Genomic DNA, 18,004 nt, shown 5'->3' with positions numbered 1-18,004 from the left:
CAGCGTGCAACAGAGGTAGCATTTGGCATTGCTGCAGACAGGACGTGCACCTAAGGACACAGGAAGAAGCTAGACTTTGATCACGAACGAAGGTATTTAAAAGGTTCAGTCTCACTGAGAGAGCAGAAGTTCCTTTGTATTACACTTTATTACTGGCCACATTGCCCTGTGGTGTGCGATATCCTGGGAGGCCCTACTGCAGAGCAGGGCAAGGGGCTCACCCCAGGAAGCAGGTGCAAGCTGTATCTGCTGGACAGTACCCAGAAAGATCTGCCACGAGGGGCGAATGACCCCTCGCCCTGCTCCCATCACTGCTGTGATGGATCACTCTGCCAGGTCTGATGCATTCAGAACTGCTAGTTCAGCAGCACATTTCTTCCCCAAAGGATTCTTCAGTCACAGCAACCTAGACGCAAGGTTGCCTTTTTCAAACAAAGCAGTTACTTGGGAGAACACCTACTTATTTAGATTCCGACCCTACTCTTCACCATGCTTAAAATACACAACACCTGCAGAATGGAGAATGTGGAAAAGCAACTCAGCAGCTCTCTTAGGAGCTGAAAAAGATATTGCCATGGTCAGAACTCAAACACAACTGGCAGATGTCCTTCAACCCTCTCAGGCATGTGCACGCCTGCACCTGGGGGTAAAACAAAGCCTGAGCCCTCCTAGCCCGAAAGCTGAGAAGCAACTAACACTGGGGTTTTGAACAAAAGGGCCTCCTCATTCTCAACTATAGCATCTCGAACCAAGCCCATTTCACAGGAGAAATGTCCCCCAGTAAAGCCGCACCCAGGGATTCCTGGCCTCTGCTTTCTAAACCATCCGCTGCCTCCCAGCTGCAAGCAGAATCCAGCAGCACTGCTTCACTCGAGAAAAACGAGGAACGTGTTGGCTTGCGTAATGACACCACATTACAGCACAACTGCATTCAGCCAGCCACAGGACATCACATTTTGGGGATGTTCTCCCATTCTGTGCTGACAAGGTTATTTACTCCACTCAAGTGAGGTTGGACCATTCTTCCAACTATTCTGACTACAACTGCTGCATTCACTTTGGGGCCATCTCAGAGCAGTGTATTGTTTGTTTCTGTATTTTTCTTTACAAATTAATCAAGAAAAGAAAAAGGGAAACAGGTGAAGTGAAGGTAGACTGCAGCGCACTCAGGACCCAGGGGAATCTTTGTCCTTGGACAAAGTCATGCTGTAATTTTCCAGCTAGAAGGAACCATGAAAAGAGAGTTTTCTCTTCAGTGTAAACACTGCACAATTCTCCATATATCAGAGAAGGGTCCTGTCACCAAACATAACAATACTCTGCACTCAGCCAGCACCTGTCTTGTTCAAACCCCAATCCCTGTAAGGCAGGCAAGACTATGACCCAACTGGGCAAGCATGTACACATGCAAGTACATTTATGCATATAAAGAACCACCACTGCAGTCACTGGAGCTCCCCGTGTGCTAAAAGTTACCCAGGTGCACAAGTGTTTGCAGAATGCGGCTATCGACATCCAGGCAGGTCAATAAATGCACCGATTTCTCAGTAAATTCCTATTGTACCTTTGTTGTCAGTTTCAACCAAGTGGATGTGGAACAGCTAGAAAAGCGACGGAGTCCTGTGGCACCTTACAGACTAACAGACATATTGGAACATGAGCTTTCGTGGGTCTGACGAAGTGGGTATTCACCCACGGAAGTTCATGCTCCAGTATGTCTGCTAGTCTATAAGGTGCCACAGGACTCTGTCATTTTTTACAGCTCCAGACTAACTCGGCCCCACCTCTGAAGCTAGAAAAGTGCTGTCTCTGGCAAACCAACAAGAAAAAACTGAAATGTGTTTGTTTCCCCCCCAGGTGTGTAGGTGCTTTGAGGAGTGGGGAAGCCCCAGGCCCAGTTCCACCTGGAAATACACAACTGCTGGGAGAGTGGATGGAGCCGCTCAGATCACGTAAAATCCAAAGGGGCTGATCTGTTTCAGCTGAGCTGTCTGTACACTGACTCGTCTGTGAGACCCAGAATAGTACATCTGATCGTATCTAAGCACTGCATGCAGACACTCGCAATGTGTGTGCGCTTGATGTTGATTATACTGGGCATAATTTATGGTGATTAGAAATTCTAAGTATTGTGTTGGCCTCCTACTGATGTGTGCAAACAGACTATTTCAGAACTCTGAGGCATGAAAATAGATGCTGTGCTTTAGGAGGCAAGATTCATCTCAAGGGTGTCCAAATTAGATGGCAGATTCTCAGGATTTCAGAGATATAACCACCAGCCAGCAAGTAAGGGGCACGTGTGAGCCCACGCCCATGCCCACCCTGAGTCTTCCCACAAGAATGCCTCTGCTTTGTATTTTTTAAGGAGCAGTAGTTCCATTATTCCAAAGCTGAGATTCCTACATACCACACTCCAAGAGACACTGAAGACATCCATCATGACAAGGCATGAAATCCAACAGCCCATACCCACTAGGACCAAGCCCAGCCAAGAAACATGGTGGCAGGGGAGAGAGATGCAGACAGACTGTTTTTAAGACATCACAGCTCTAAACAAATTAAAACATTTCAGAGTCTTTTAAAATGCTAATATGGCAATTTACTGTGCAATTTATGTTTCCTTTTAACATTTCCATAGTGAATGAGATGCCAACCCCACTAATTCTAGTTCTAACACTTGCTAATGTGAGATTAACTCAAAATGGAAATGCAGAATCGCGCCATTTCCACATATCCAGAGTGCAATTACAATAAAGATGTTCCAATGTGCTTTAAAGTCCCAACTTCAGCCAGAAAAGACAGAGGGCGATTTCTGTGGGTTTGTCTCTGAATCAAATGTCACAGATCTACTAGATTTATGGCTTAGGTTCAAATGAGGAACCTGGCGAGAAGGCAAGAACGGGAGGCTACGTTTTACAAACCAGAGCCTGGAGAGAGCTCCCAGCATGGGGAGGCAGCTTCCAGAGAGCCTTTACGACACCAATTTGCCATGCAATTCAAGGAACACGTTTAAATACACACAGAAAAAAAGATTTCTACTGCAAAGCTTAAACACCAAAAACCTCATTCTCGTTTATAATAAATAAAAGTGCATCCTTGAAACTGAAAAGTGCCGAATTAATTATTGGTAGCTGACCCCTCTCCCATAGAGAATACAAGACCTGCATCCAAATCACATGGAAACCTTCCCCATCCGAGGTCAGGACGTAAGAGCTCACACAAGGCGTGATGCCCCAAGTCCTGCAGCAGGCCTCTGTCTGAGCAGCTGGCTGTGTGCGGGGAGCTGAAGGGACAGGACGTCAATCCCCCTGCACACCCACCAGCTGTGGAGCAGCAAAGGAGTCATCCCAGCCAAGACTTGGGACAGGCGGCACCTCTGTGGCAGCTGGGCCAACTCTATGCTAAGGAATGGCCAATGGATATGCCCCAGTCCTAGCTCCCCGCCACTCCTTTGTTCAGGTTCCCCACTCCAGCTACTTCACACAGAGGGCTTAGCCTTCTGCCTCCACAGACAAGGGGGCAGGATTTGCCCCATTTGGCCCAGATTCAGCAAACTGCAAAGGTCCCGACCCACGACAGAGTGGCTGCAGAGCCAGGAGTGTCAGCACCCTTCTCGTTACACAAGGAGCGCATATGTGAGCCACACGCACGAGGGACACAGTCGATGATTCAGTCCCATTTTAACGCAATTCCTCCAGCCGTTTCAGGAAACCTGCCCCCGCCCTATTCCGTTATCTCCTTTGTCTGTCTGCCATGGGGCAAGCAGCAGGCCCCATTCATTGAGATAGGCGTTCCAGCAGGGTCAGAGATGCGCTCCTCACTGCAGCTGCTGCACTTACAACGTTTCACTCCTTGTTTTGTTTTGACCTGGATATGTTATTTGGAGCTGCCTTTCAGAGCCTCCAAGGCTCCCAACCAGCGGCTCTACTGGGGACGCAGCCTGACCCCTGCGCTGCTGGATGCAGTTATTTCCTTGACAGCTCCACACCTCATCTGGATACTGGATGCGATATGCGCTCGCTCGCACAAACACCTAGGAAGGGGCACTAGTGTGTGCACTCTCATCCTGGTGAACACACAAGTGACAGACAGTCTACTCAGGAAGAGTGAAATTCATCACTGTGCAAGGAGGTCAGCTTAAAATCCCATGCAACCATCCCCACGCCCCAAAAATACTGACTGCGGTCCAGTTGCCCTCTACTCAGCTCACGTGAGACCTACGTGCAATTTTTCTTTTAGCAGCAAACTTCACTCTATCCAGCTGCTGCTTGGTTCTTTTCTTCTGTAATCCATTCTCCTCCTTGGACTCCTGCTGCAAAGGAAAAAACAAAGTACATGAACGACACAAGCAGTTGGGACCTTCCCCAAGACGCGCAGACTAAAACACTGGCTCTGAGGAACCATCCTCCATTTGTGTGACATTTGAATTTCAAATGTTCATTGAAGAACATTCTGTAACCATTAAAAGAGCAACCAAAGCATGCAGACAGGAGCTGAAAGAGACAACAGACTTCATGCCAGTCACTGCAATGCAGTGCACCTGTTATACCTGTCTGGCCTTGAGAGTCATAAGCAAATGCCTAACGTCCAGCAGACTGGCAAGTGAGGACTGTTCCCATCAGCAGAGCTTCTAGCATTTTGTCCTGGACAGCTGGAAAAGCCCCAAGAGGCAGGGCTTTCAACCCTTCATTTGGGGAGACAGCCTCATGCCCTTCCCAGCCAGCACAGCCAGCCTACTTGGCCCCTAATTTTATCCTAGTACTTTAGACCTCCACATGTTCCCATCAGCCATTCCTTTTGGGTGCTCGCAGCCTTCAACCATTTGTAGTCTTGTGGCTTCCTGCAATTCAGCAAACTGCATAAGCACCTGTGTTACTACAAGCTCATTGATTCAATGGGATTATTCACATGACTAAAATGACACGTGTGCTTACATACATTGCCCTGTTAGGCCTTAGTCAAGCCACACGTTTCCACATACATCAGGCAGCTGCTGAAGATCCCTGGCTATTTACATTGCTTGCCACTGAATTCCTTCCAGTTAGCATCATTTAGTAAAGCTGGGCCCAGCAAGGAACAGCTCTCCAGGGAGAGCCGGAGAGGCACTAACATCTCCCTGCTCCCTGCCAGCAGCTCTCTTACTTTGCAGCTTCCAAGACATTTAGTGTCAGGCACGTTTGGAATCTGCCACCTGTCTCACCCTCACCCTCACCCTCCACCTCGAGCCGCTGTCCTGTCCCAGGCTGCTCCTTCCAGGTGCTGTGCTCACTTCAGGTTATTTTACCCTGGACGGCTATGCTGCAGCCTTCCAAACCGAATCTACATTTTGCTGTTTCCTGCCCATAGTTTTTATCCTGGACTGTCTCTCTGTACTGATGTGTTGGGAACTCCTCCCAATTTAATATCAGTGGATTTTTTGAACGTCCTAACACCAGCCCCTGTGGCCTCTGCTACTGACCTCTGCGGAACTAGATTCCTGGCTATTTATCATTACCCTTTGCTGATACCTTCGTAGCAGGTTATCAGCCCAGGAGTGTCCCTACCCAAACCAAGCTGAATTATTTATCCAAGTAAGATTTTGCAAGACACACTATTAAGTGGTTTCCTGAAACCCCTAATACATTATGCCTACTGCAGTCCCTTCCTCCACGGATTGCAGAATTGGATCAAAATGAGCAAGCATGCCTATCCCTACGCTCCTGCTCCCACCAGAGCAGGGGTGGCAACCTGGGGCTCCAGAGCCACACGACTCTTCAGAAGTTAAAATGTGGCTCCTTCTACAGGCACTGACTCCGGGGCTGGAGCTACTGGCGCCAACTTTCCAATGGGCCTAGGGAGTGCTCACTGCTCAATCCCTGGCTCTGCCCCAGGCCCTGCCCCCATTCCACCCCTTCCTGCCCCCTCCCCTGAGCCTGCCATGCCCTCCCCCTAACCCCCCCTGCCTCCTGCATGCCACAAAACAGCTGATCAGGACAGCTGATCTGGAGGAGATGGGAGGGAGGGGAAGGCACTGATTGGCAGGGCTTCCAGTGGGTGGGAGGTGCTAGGAGCTGATGGGGGGCTGCAGATGTATTACTGTGGCTCTTTGGCAATGTACATTGGTAAATTCTGGCTCCTTCTCAGGCTCAGGTTGGCCACCCCTGCACCAGAGGATTAGTTCTAACTATTCCTTTCCCTTCTCCAACCACACCCAGGCTCGGACTTCGCTCTTAATGTCATTTCTAAGATCTGCCCCTTTTGCTCTGTCCCCAAAGCCAAAACTTTGTTTCACACCATGATTTGCTCTAGCTGGGATTAGAGTAACTTCCCCCCTCCAACTCCCCATCTACCCCTCCTCAGCCTACCCACGGTTCAGCAGTTAAAATAATATTCCACTGGCCTGCCAATTCTATGCCTCAGAGGGTCTATCCCCCTCCTGTATAATCCAGGCAGACTCTGTAATCCTCAGCCCACCTCTCGAAGCACTGCTGCACCACCAGTTGAGCTGTATCAGTCTTCTTCCTTCCTTCTTGCAACTACCAAAACAATCTCAAAGATCACTCGCAACACTTCTGCCTTCAGTGCTCATCCCAGATCCCCGACGTGATTTAGGAACGTACTCGACTTCCCTTTGCAGATGCTGCTTGTTCCCATGCATGGAACAAACACTTACAAAACCCGCTACCCAGAAATGGAGCCAATGACTGGAAAGGGATCTAGCTCAGCATGCCGGGATACCAGAATCCCTTGATGTGTCTCTAGTCTCATACGCTCAGTTACAGAGAGCAGGAGGCCCCTCTGTTTTACCATTTGTGGGTACACAGAGTCTAGACATTTAACAGTTTCAGGAGTAAAATTATAGGCAGGGGAATGTTTAATTTGCTTCACAATGTTCCGCTGTACAGCTCCAGTGCAAAGAACTGCTGAAGGGAATCCAGCAAAGCCTGATGGGCCCAAACACGCACACAGCATCTGAGCTCCAGAAAGTTTTAAATCTTCCTTATTTACTGAACCAAAGAACCAGCACGCACTATTTAATTAGGTTTTACTTCTGATGGTGGGAGGCTGCACCTCCAGGGGCAGAGAAACCCTTTGCCCAGAAGTACTCGGCTTGCAGGCAAAGCCAGCCTGGAGATCCCTGCAGCGGATAGAGGGGCCTGCCATAGGCTGACCCAACCTTTTAACAGTGCTCATCTGCCGACAAGGACGGTACAAACTCAAGGGGCCACTCAACCAAATGCTTCTTTAATAAGATCACAAGTTCAAAAAACCCTTAATCAATTAAATATCTCCCAGCTGCAGCCAATGCTTTTTGTTCCAAGGTCATCACTCACACTTGATGTACAAGGAGAAACTAAGAGCTATGGCTGGTGTGATGCACCTAATGTACACTGCTGCGCTCAGTGACAGCCCAGGATAAAGCCTCTTCTCCAGGCTACAGCTTTCAAATACAGCAACCTGAAGGACTCCAAGCTTCCTGCTCCTTGTAGGCAGAGGTACTGGAGCTAGAGGTGCGGGGGGGGTGCTGCTGCACCCCCTGACTTGAAGTGGTTTGCATTCTATGCAGGGTTTGCATTTTGGTTCCATGACTCTCAGCGTCCCAGCCCCCCTGCTTGTAGGAATCTGCTCTTTACTGTTTGGGTCCCTCTCACGAGCAATTTCATTGGAAGCATTGTCCAAAAAGTGCGAAAATGGTTGGCTTCCAAAGCTCTTGGCTGTTTAAACATCTGCTTTTCTTGACAGGCTCCAAGAGGCAGTAGAAAAATACACTGCCTTGCTCACCCTGCTTTGCACAGACTCCAGGGAGCAAATCCAGCCACAATGCAGGCAGGTGCAACTCCCTGCCTCTGAAGAGTCAGCTTGTTTGATTCCCCTCCCATGCCCCGGACACAGCGATTGCTCTCACACTTGACAGGGAGCTTGCTTCCAGCATCACCTTGAAAAGAAATGGTCACTGGAAGCCAGAAGAGATCACCAAAGAGACAGGGCCGGTCAGCGGCACAGCACAACTGCGCAGCATTACCAAGCATGCAACGAGAGGGCAGAGCCAAAACCACAGGACGGAGCCCTGCATGGGAAAGACACACATACCAGGGAGGCTAATTTCATCGTTGAAAGTCAATTCCACGTTGGAAGTACCACGCCTGGCGCTAGCCAAGGCTGCTGTTGAAATCAGTCACACTCTGCTCTATTAGTCTCAGACTTTCAGCTCATCAGCACAAACCTGCTGAAAGCAGAGACTTGAGCTGCGAGATGCAATGGGCCTGTGCCAGACTCGCAGCTCCGACTGGTGAGAGCCTTGTGCAAAGAGAAGGGGCTGTCCCTGGCACCAGATCCAGCCTCACTGTTATTGCCAGTGATAGCAAGTTCCAGAGCCAAGGACCCTCCCTCCCTGACAATGCCCTCCTTCTCCTCCTGTTTCACCCTGGGGACCTCAGGCCACCACTTCCCAGCTGGCGCAGCCAACCTCAGAAATGGCAAGGCCTTGCCCAGTGGAGAGATGGTCCAGGACCTTGGAATGGATCTGGAAGTGGACAGGGAGCCAGCAGACCATGGAACACTATGGGAATGTGCTCTCGTGGATCTGCCTGACCCAGATTGTAGGCCACTGTCACGGAGTCCCCGGGCGATGCTCTGGAACTGCTCCCCACAAAGCCAGTCAGGACCTTGGGGAGCCTCCTCTCCCTTGGAGCAGACTTGTTCAGGGCAAGAAGCTCACACGGCTTCACCTCCTGGGTCTGACCTTGGAGCATTCAGCATCCTCTGCCCCTCCGTGTGCTTCTCACAGCGAGTCCGCCCCGGCGGGGTCCTGGGGAAGCCAGAGGGTCCTGCAGTCAGACGTGACTCTCAGCCAGCCAATAACACACAGGTTTATTCGATGACAGGAACACGGTCTAAAACAGAGCTTGTAGGTACAGAGAACAGGACCCCCTCAGCCAGGTCCATTCTGGGAGGGGGGGGGGGGCGTGAGCCAGACACCCACATAAGCCCTCACTTCACTTCCTTTCCCCAGCCAGCCCCAAACTGACTTACCCTCCAGCCCTTCCTCTCTGGGCTTTGTTTCTTCCCCGGGCCAGGAGGTCACCTGATTCCTTTGTTCTCTGACACCTTTAGCATCCCCTTGCAGGGGAAGGGCCCCAGCCATTAGTTGCCAGGAGACAGAGTGCCAGACATTTATGGCCAGTGGCCCTTTGCTCTGCAACACTCTCACCCCCTAGAGACTTAAGAAATGCATAGGGGAAACTGAGGCACCCACACAGTATTCAGAGGAAACAATAAAAACAGTCCCACTTCTTCACAACGACTACATGGTGAACTACCTGAACCTACTGCATGGCCTTCACAGTTAGCCCCAGGTAGAGGGCCCTGTAGTAGCCCACTGTGGAAGTGTCAAAAAGCCATCTCTCACCACGGCTAGGCCTGCATCCAAGAAGAAAGGCACAAGACCACTGCCTAAGCCAAGAGCTACACACTACCTCGACTACCAGAGGGTAAGTTACAGAAGCCAGGCATTGAGCTTATCGCTCCTGCCAGTTCCTCAGACCACTTCCTCTCCTTCTACCAACGTCATCTTGATCAATGGACTGAGCATAAACCTGCTTCTATTTATCCAGGTGCCTTCAAATGAGGGACACTGGAGTAACAGTGGTGTTTGTGCCAGATGAGAAGGAGATGTGGAGCTGCGTGCCATCAGAGATGGCACTGCAACCCATAGCATCTTGCAACCTCTCCCAAGGGTTTGGTATAGATGCTGAGTCTCTGTGGGACTTCACACGAGCTCTGTGAATAGAAGCAGCTACCCATTAGGGCCCTGTGGGCTCTATCCAGGATGACTGAGTGAAACCACTTTCAAGTGACTCCATCCTCCCCGCGAAAGGCCTCACAGGCAGACCAGCAGCACTTCACAATCACTTTATAAAGCAGAGGTAGGTAACCTATGGCATAGGTGCCAAGGGCGGCACACGAGCTGATTTTCAGTGGCACTCATACTGCCTGGGTCCTGGCCACCGGTCCAGGGGGCTCTGCATTTTAATTTAATTTTAAATGAAGCTTCTTAAACATTTTAAAAACCTTATTTACTTTACATACAACAATAGTTTAGTTATATATTACAGACTTATAGAAAGAGACCTTCTAAAAACGTTAAAATGTATTACTGGCACATGAAACCTTAAACTAGAGTGAATAAATGAAGACTCGGCACAGCACTTCTGAAAGGTTGCCAATCCCTGTTATAAAGGCTGCTGATCGATTACCAGTATTAGCATAGCTACCTGGGCTCTGTTCACAGGTCATCAGCTTGGCTGGTACCATTGCCATACTAGAGCTAGGTTCCACCTCTGGCTAACAAGGGTCTATCAGTGGGACTCAGCAACAAGTCAAATTGTACAGCATCTTTCTTCTCAGGAGACAGAGCAGTAACTGGCGAGGATGCTAGTGTCAGCTCGTTTCTCAAGCGCTGGCTGAAATATTGCAGATCTGAGGGTGGGCAGAAGATTGTCCTTCAAGGAAGCATCAACAATCTCTGTCGACAGAGGGCCTGGTGTTTCCCACAGGCTTTCACCAACCAAAATGTGTCAGGACCATTTTATATGTGGTGATACAGACTTCCTACAGCATTTCCAGAACCTCGGTTTGTGCAGGGAATGCTGTATGGTCATCTCTTCCTGTTCCCATAGAGTTGGGAAAAGAGTTTCAAATTTGCTTGACTCTTTCCAAGAAGGAGGACAAGAGTTCCTTGGCTCCAGGATAAGTCACAGGCAGTCAAGTGTGGATTACACAACCCACTATCCAGAAAAGTTCTTGCAGATGAAACTTTTCAGATGCCACTGAAAAGCCCATAGCAAATGGAGGAAACTTGGCAAAATAGCACTGATGAGCTTGGCAATATAGCATGACTAAGAAATTCCCAAGTCAGCCAGTTTGCCAGAGATCATCAATAGTAAGAAACCAGAGGCCTTCCAGGTGCTTCTGCTACAAGATCTGCTCGTCTAGGAGGAAAATTGGGGACTGCAGATATCTGCCAGGAGATTGCCAAGGGAAAAGGCCACTGATTCTACGCCGTCCAAGACTCTCCTTGTAGTCTTTGAATCTTGAACCATGCCCTAACGACTGCAAGATGAACTCAGAATTTATTGTTCTCTAAAACTGCTATTTATCTGGAGAGTTACATGCCTCCTACAACAGGTAACAAGGTCTTGCTGGAGCAAAATCAACACTTACAAGGCTCAGGACTAAACTTCAACTAGATGTACACGGCAAGGCTGAGGGTAAGTTACAGAAGCCGGGCATTTATTATTCAGAACCCACAGGAAGCAGAGATCCTTCCCAGGAGAGAAAACTGGAGGGCACTGCTACAACTCCGGATCTGGAAGCCAAGGATTTAGAGGTAGAAACAGACCAGACTGAATAAACCCACTTATCCAACTGACTGTGAACTGCTGTCACTTAAACAGAACCTAAGTGGCTCATTAATGGGTTCTCTGAGCAGCCCTTTCTGTAATATGGCCAGTTATGCCACCAGAATGTATTTAAAACATAGAACAGCCATATTGGATCAGCCCAATGGCCCATCCAGCCCAGTGTCCTCTCTTCCAACAGCGGCCAGTGCCAGGTGCTCCAGAGGAGATGAACAGGGCAATTATCGAGTGATCTATCCCCTGTTGTCCAGTCCCAGCTTCTGGCCATCAGAAGTTTAGGGCCACCCAGAGTAGGAGGTTGTGACCCTGCCCATCCTGGCTAATAGCCACTGATGGATCTATCCTCCAGGAACTCATCTAATTCTTTTTTGAACCAAGTTATACTTTTGGCCTTCACAACATCCCCTGATCAGTTCCACAGGCTGATTGTGCGTTGCGTAAAGAAGTCCTTCCATATGTTTGTTTTAAACTTGCTGCTTATTAATTTAATCAGGGGACCCCTGATTCTTGTGTTATGGGAAGGGGTAAATAACACGTCCCTAGTCTCTTTCTCCAGAGCAGTCAAGATTTTCTAGACCTCTATCGTCATATCCCCCTTGTCTCTTTTCTAAACTCCACAGTCCCAGTCTTTTTAATCTCTCCTCATACAGAAGCTGCTCCACACCCCTAATCATTTTTGTTGCCATTCTCTGTACTTTTTCCAATTCTAATGTATCTTTTTTGAGATAGGGCAACCAGAACTACAATCTATATTTAAGGTGTGGGCATACTGTGGATTATATAGTGGCCTCAAGATATTTTCCGTCTCGTTATTTATCCCTTTCCTTATGGTTCCGAACATGCTGTTCGTTATTTGCCACTGCACACTGACTGGATGCTTTTAGAGAACTATCCACAGTGACTCCAAAGTCTCTTTCTTGTGTGCTAACAGATAATTTAGCACCTGTCATTGTGCATGTATAGTTGGGATTATGTTTTCCAATGTGCATTTCTTTGCACTTAACACTGAATTTCATCTGCCATTTTCCTGTCCAGTCACCCAATTTTGTGAGATTCCTTTGTAACTCTTCACAGTTAGTTTTGGCCTTCACTATCTTGAATAACTTTGTATCATCTGCAAATTTCACCACCTCACTGTTTACCCATTTTTCCAGATCATTTATGAATATTTTGAACAGCACTGGACCTCCCTATTTACCTCTGTCCACTGTGAAAACTGACCATTTATTCCTACCCTTTGTTTTCTGCCTTTCAACACATTACTGATCTATGAGAGAACTTTCCCCCTTATCCCATGCCTACTATGCTTAAGAGCCTTTGGTGAGAGACCTTGTCACAGCTTTCTGAATGCCCAAGTACAAGATATCCACTGGATCCCCACTGTTCACATGTATGTTGACCGCCCCACCCCAAATAATTCTAACAGATTGGTGAGGCATGATTTCTCTTTTTTGTTTATAGACTTGATCATACAGTATAGTCAGGGAGATTAATCTTTTCATAGTCATGTTTTAAAAGATGCTTGAAAGTGAGGAGACAAATCACATGGAAGTTAAGAGGAATAATTGTGGACAATGAGAGGTCCTGATCGTTCATGTACGTCAACATCTCTTACAGCTGTTGGTTTCTTCTTTCCTTATCGGCTTCGTAGTAAAGGCCAGCGATGCAGCAGACATCTGAAGTTAACTTAGCTTACTACAGAGCTTGAGGGTTTAGCCCCAGTGAACTATTACTGCCAGACATTCTAGCTCTGTCTAGTTAAGGGAATTTCCCAATGGGGGTAGAGCTCAGATAATGTGCAGAAATAACAGCCAATAGCATGTGCCCTACAGCTTGTTTTTCCTGCTTACTGCTAGTGCGTTCCCTCTCCTCACATGTTAACTGCCTTATTGTCAAGACGGATGCTCTAGATGTGGGCACTAAGGGCACTTGATTTAAGATCCAGAGCTTGCAAGTGAGCGGAAATGCTTGTTAAAATTGTATAATTCTAAAAGCGGCTAAAGCTGCCAAATCTCTGACAGAGCAAAGCAAAGCCAAGACTTAACAATTACAAATGAAAATATTGTTTCAAATCAGGTCCTGTTTCACATACCTTCCATGTCATGAGTTCAGGCTTCTAGGCTCTGGAGCGCCCCTGAGCCACTGACGCTATCAGTCACCTTCAGGCTACCACAAACAATACAGTTACCTCTGACGGCTTAGTGGTTAAGAATGAGAGTGGATTACACTCAAACCTCCAGGGGCGGCTCCAGGCCCCAACATGCTAAGCGCGTGCTTGGGGAGGCAAGCCGTGGGGGGCGCTCTGCCGGTCGCGGGACCAGTGGACCCTCGCAGGCAAGCCGCCGAAGGCAGCCTGCCTGCCGTGCTTGGAGCGGCAAAATGCCTAGAGCTGCCCCTGCAAGCCTCCTTAATTCAGTTTCATGATCTGACACTAGCTGTACTTTGAACAGTTACTTGCATGTAACAGAACCACATTTCTGTGATTTGATTAAACAGCAATAAAATAAAAAGTTGGAAAAAGATTTGCGAGGTGACTGAGGAAACATGATTTCAATTAGATTTCAGATTCTGTTTGGACAGGTTTTAGTTATCAAATCTCAGAGACATGACTCAGTGCCAGCCAATCAGATGGCTCATTTCGTAGCCAAATGGGACATGATTAATCTGAAATACACCTTGAAAAGAAACAGAGCAGGCCACTAATGGCAAAGTGCAGCAGGCTGCCCCAAGATGCATAGTAGGTGCCGCTCAGGCAAGTCTCTTCTCAGGAACATACCGGTAGATAAGCATGCCTCAGTCAGGATTTTGGGTTCCGCCTTTTTTAACCACTGACCTCTCCATCGCTGTCAGATATAACAATAAAGGCATCCACAAAACTACGCTTCTTTTTGGTGTTGACCAGGCCCCTCGGCTCTTCCTCCTCCCTGCCCAGGTCCTGAAAGTCAGGGCTTTCTGCATGCTTCTTCTTCCTCGGCATCCTGACTCTGAAAAAAAGAAAGAGGTTGAAAGCAGCCATTTGTTTCCATCTGGTTTAGTTTTCCCATAACAGCTATCCAGTTTTACTATTTTAAGCAAAATACTCCAGGAATTAGGTCTTATTGCAAAGCGTGGTAGATTTAGTGCTGTTGGGAGCCACATGCAGAAGTCCCTACTCATCAAGTTATGAATACTTTACATAGCTGATTTGCTCAGAAGGGGCTTTGGAGGAGCATCAGCACACACAAGAACTAATTTCCATTCTTGTTCTCCAAAGCAATGAGTAAATTCCCACCCAACTACTCTTGCTAACACTCATCGGCAAATGTGTTCAATTCCTAATTTTACAGCAGGAAATCGCCAGCCCTCCATCAAGGACCCTTGCCTTCCCCTATTAGCACCACCCTTCACTACCACTGGAGCAGAACAAACCAAGATGTTGTGGTGAATCATGCTGACAACCTGGTGGCCTTGGCACTCCAGAATAGGAAACCACAGCAGCTAAACCAGTTGTCAGCTTTCACATTCAATTAGATGTGGTGCAAAAGCCATAGTTTTCTAATAACGTAGTTATGCTCACAGAGCAGGAGCTCCAAGAAATGCTGCACAAGCTCTGCAAGACAGAAGAGTGGGAAAGAGATCGAAAGCAAGAAGTCATGTGCAATGCACATCACATGACCTGCCTTTCCAATGAACAGCAAATTCAAGCTGTCCTCTGCTGAAATACTCTCCCTAAAGGGTCATCTCAAGCCTTTTGTATAAGCAAGGGCACTTGACATGCCAGGAGAGTCGAGCATTATCACTGCAACCTTGTCAGTGTTACGTGCAGCACCAGTGAGGGCAGGTGCAAGTGCTATTCCTGGGAGGATTCTGTGCCAAAAAATTAAAAATTCTGCGCACAATATTTTAAAATTCTGCAAAATTCTGTATATTTTATTTGTCAAAATAACACAACATAATCACACTTGTTTCAATTATTTTGGCACTTTATTTCAAAATACCTTTCAGTAAGTATGTCTGTAACAATACAGACAAAAAAAAGACTCAGGAATATTTTTTTTGACAGATAGATTCCTTACTAGACATATTAATACAAGAACTTTGAGTAATTCATTTAAACTACAATATAGAAACATCTTTCCCGCTCCCCTCAGAAGCAGTGCAAAGGCTTGGGGGAGTCAGGGATAACGGAGGAACAGAGGGAGCGGGAAGGAGCCTAGGAGCAAACCTGGAAGGCTATTGAGTGTGGATGCGAGAAGTATGGAACAGTTTCTTTGGGGGACAGAGGGGAGCGATTGTTAGGGAGTTGGGGACTCCCCCATGCACACCCTGGTTGATCCCAAACCCCTCCCATTCAGGCAGGCACATCTTCCCCATCCCCGTGTGGCCCTGGAGCCCCCCTCCCATTCAGCCCCTGGCTCAATGCTGTCACCCACTAACTCCTGACCCTATGGTCCACTCTGTCCCCCGCACTAGCCCTTCTGAACCCCAGTCTGATCGCCCCAGCAACGCCCTGTGCCTCACACTGCCTCCTAACAGGGCTCCATGGGCAGGCTAATGGAATGAATGCAGTTGGCTCTTCATGCACCACAGTGGCCTCAGGTGGGCGAAAGGTGGAACAGCAGCGCTTCTTGGGCAGAATGTATTTTCTGCAGGAAAAAAAAATAATTCTGCACCAGACGTGAATTCTGCACATGCGCAGTGAATCAGACTTACCCCACAAGTAAATAAGTGCAAGAAAAGCTAGTGCATCAGTAAGTAGCTTCTTTCCCTGTCCATCTATATACTGTAGGGGGGAGTTCACAAAAGCACTGGCTGCTCTGATCAGCAAAAGCACAGCCAAGACGACTCAAGAGACACCATGGCCAAATGAGAGCATCAAAATGGTGATGGACTTAAACCTCCATTTTCCTTCTCCATTCCCAAAAGCTGGTTTTGCGTTTCAGCTGAACAAGCAAACTGCTGAGAGCAATACTCTCCACTTCTCCCAAGAGCATCAAAAAGCTGTGTAAAGTGGTAGACATGGTACACCTTGACTTTAGTAAGGGTTTGGATACCGTCTCACATGACCGTCTCACATGACCGTCTCATTAACAAACTAGGGAAATGCAACCTAGATGGAGCTACTAGAAGATGGGTGCACAACTGGCTGGAAAACCATTTCCAGAGAGTAGTTATCCAGTGGTTCACAGTCAGGCTGGAAGGGTATAATGAGTGGGATCCTGCAGGGATCAGTTCTGGGTCTGGTTCTCTTCATTATCTTCATCAATGATTTAGATAATGGCATAGACAGTACACTTATAAAGTTTGCAGACAATACCAAGCTGGGAGGGGTTGCAAGTGCTTTGGAGGACACGATTAAAATTCTAATGACCTGGAGAAACTGGAGAAATGGTCTGAAGTAAATAGGATGAAATTCAATAAGGACAAATGCAAAGTGCTCCACTTAGGAAGGAACAATCAGTTGCACACATAAAGAATGTGAAATGACTGCCTAGGAAGGAGTACTACAGAAAAGGATCTGGGGGTCATAGTGGATCACAAGCTAAATATGAGTCAACAGTGTAACACTGATGCAAAAGAAGCAAATATCATACTGGGATGTATTAGCAGGAGTGTTGTAAGCAAGACACGAGAATTAATTCTTCCGCTCTACTCCGCGCTGATTAGGCCTCAACTGGAGTGTTGTGTCCAGTTCCAGCTGCCATATTTCAGGAACCATGTGAACAAATTGGAGAAAGTGCAGAGAAGAGCAACAAAAATGATCAAATGTCTAGAAAACATGCCCTGTGAGGAAAGACTGAACAATTTTGATTTGTTTAGTCAGGAGAAGAGAAGACTGAGAGGGGACATGATAACAGTTTTCAAGTGCATACAAGGTTGTTACTGTACAAGGAGGGAGAAGAATTGTTCTCCTTAACCTCTGAGGACAGGACAAAAAGCAGTGGGCTTAAATTGCAACAAAGGAGGTTCAGGCTGGAGATTAGGAAAAACTCCCTACCTGTCAGGGTGGTTAAGCACTGGAACAAATTGCCCAGGGAGGTTGTGGAATCTCCATCATCGGAGATTTTTAAGAGCAGTTTAGACAAACACCTGTCAGGAATGGCCATGAGTGCAGGTGACTGGACTAGATGACCTCTGTGACAGGTTCGGTCACAGAGACCTCGTTGGGACTGTCACCTGATGTGCTGAGACTATCTCTGAGCCAGTTTTATCTGCCAGTTTGGGCCTCCAGAACCCTGCCTTATTGAGCCAGATATGCCAGTCTGCTCCAACACAGACCCAGGGTCTGAACCACACGCCCCAAAGCTGCAGACTTAACTGAAAACAGTTTAAGAAGTGCTCCTGTCTCTAGCACCCAGCTCCCAATGGGATTCAAATCCCAAATGAAGCCACTTTACTCTGTATAAAGCTTATAGAGGGTAAACTCATCAATTGTCTGCCCTCTGTAACATTGATAGAGAGAGATGCACACGCGTTTGCTCCCCCAGGTATTAATTACTACTCTGGGTTAATTAATAAGCAAAAAGTGATTTTATTACATATAAAAAGTAGGATTTAAGTGGTTCCAAGTAATAACAGACAGAACAAAGCAAGTCACCACATAAAATAAAGCAAAACATGCGAGT

At 47.6% G+C, this 18,004-nt stretch overlaps 1 protein-coding gene across 6 annotated transcripts in view; it reads right to left on the bottom strand.

Annotated features, from left to right (window-relative positions):
• The window catches only part of UIMC1 (ubiquitin interaction motif containing 1), a 72,559-nt gene that overhangs the window by 40,908 nt on the left and 13,647 nt on the right, over window positions 1–18,004 (bottom strand). For 5 of the 6 annotated variants that reach the window (XM_050961769.1, XM_050961771.1, XM_050961770.1 and 2 more), the window contains exons 2-3: window positions 14,233–14,383; window positions 4,222–4,312 (exon numbers count right to left, since the gene is read on the bottom strand). In XM_050961769.1, the coding sequence (XP_050817726.1) occupies window positions 4,222–4,312; window positions 14,233–14,376 (235 nt within the window). In that variant the 5' untranslated portion in view covers window positions 14,377–14,383. The remainder of the gene's footprint in view (window positions 1–4,221; window positions 4,313–14,232; window positions 14,384–18,004) is intronic. The other variant, XM_050961767.1, reaches the window with a different exon arrangement.

The sequence above is a fragment of the Gopherus flavomarginatus genome, chromosome 7 (genome assembly GCF_025201925.1).
Source record: "Gopherus flavomarginatus isolate rGopFla2 chromosome 7, rGopFla2.mat.asm, whole genome shotgun sequence".
Classification (NCBI taxonomy): Eukaryota; Metazoa; Chordata; order Testudines; family Testudinidae; genus Gopherus; species Gopherus flavomarginatus.
The sequence above is the reverse complement of the archived record's forward strand: the minus strand, read 5'-3'. Positions and strand labels throughout refer to the sequence as shown.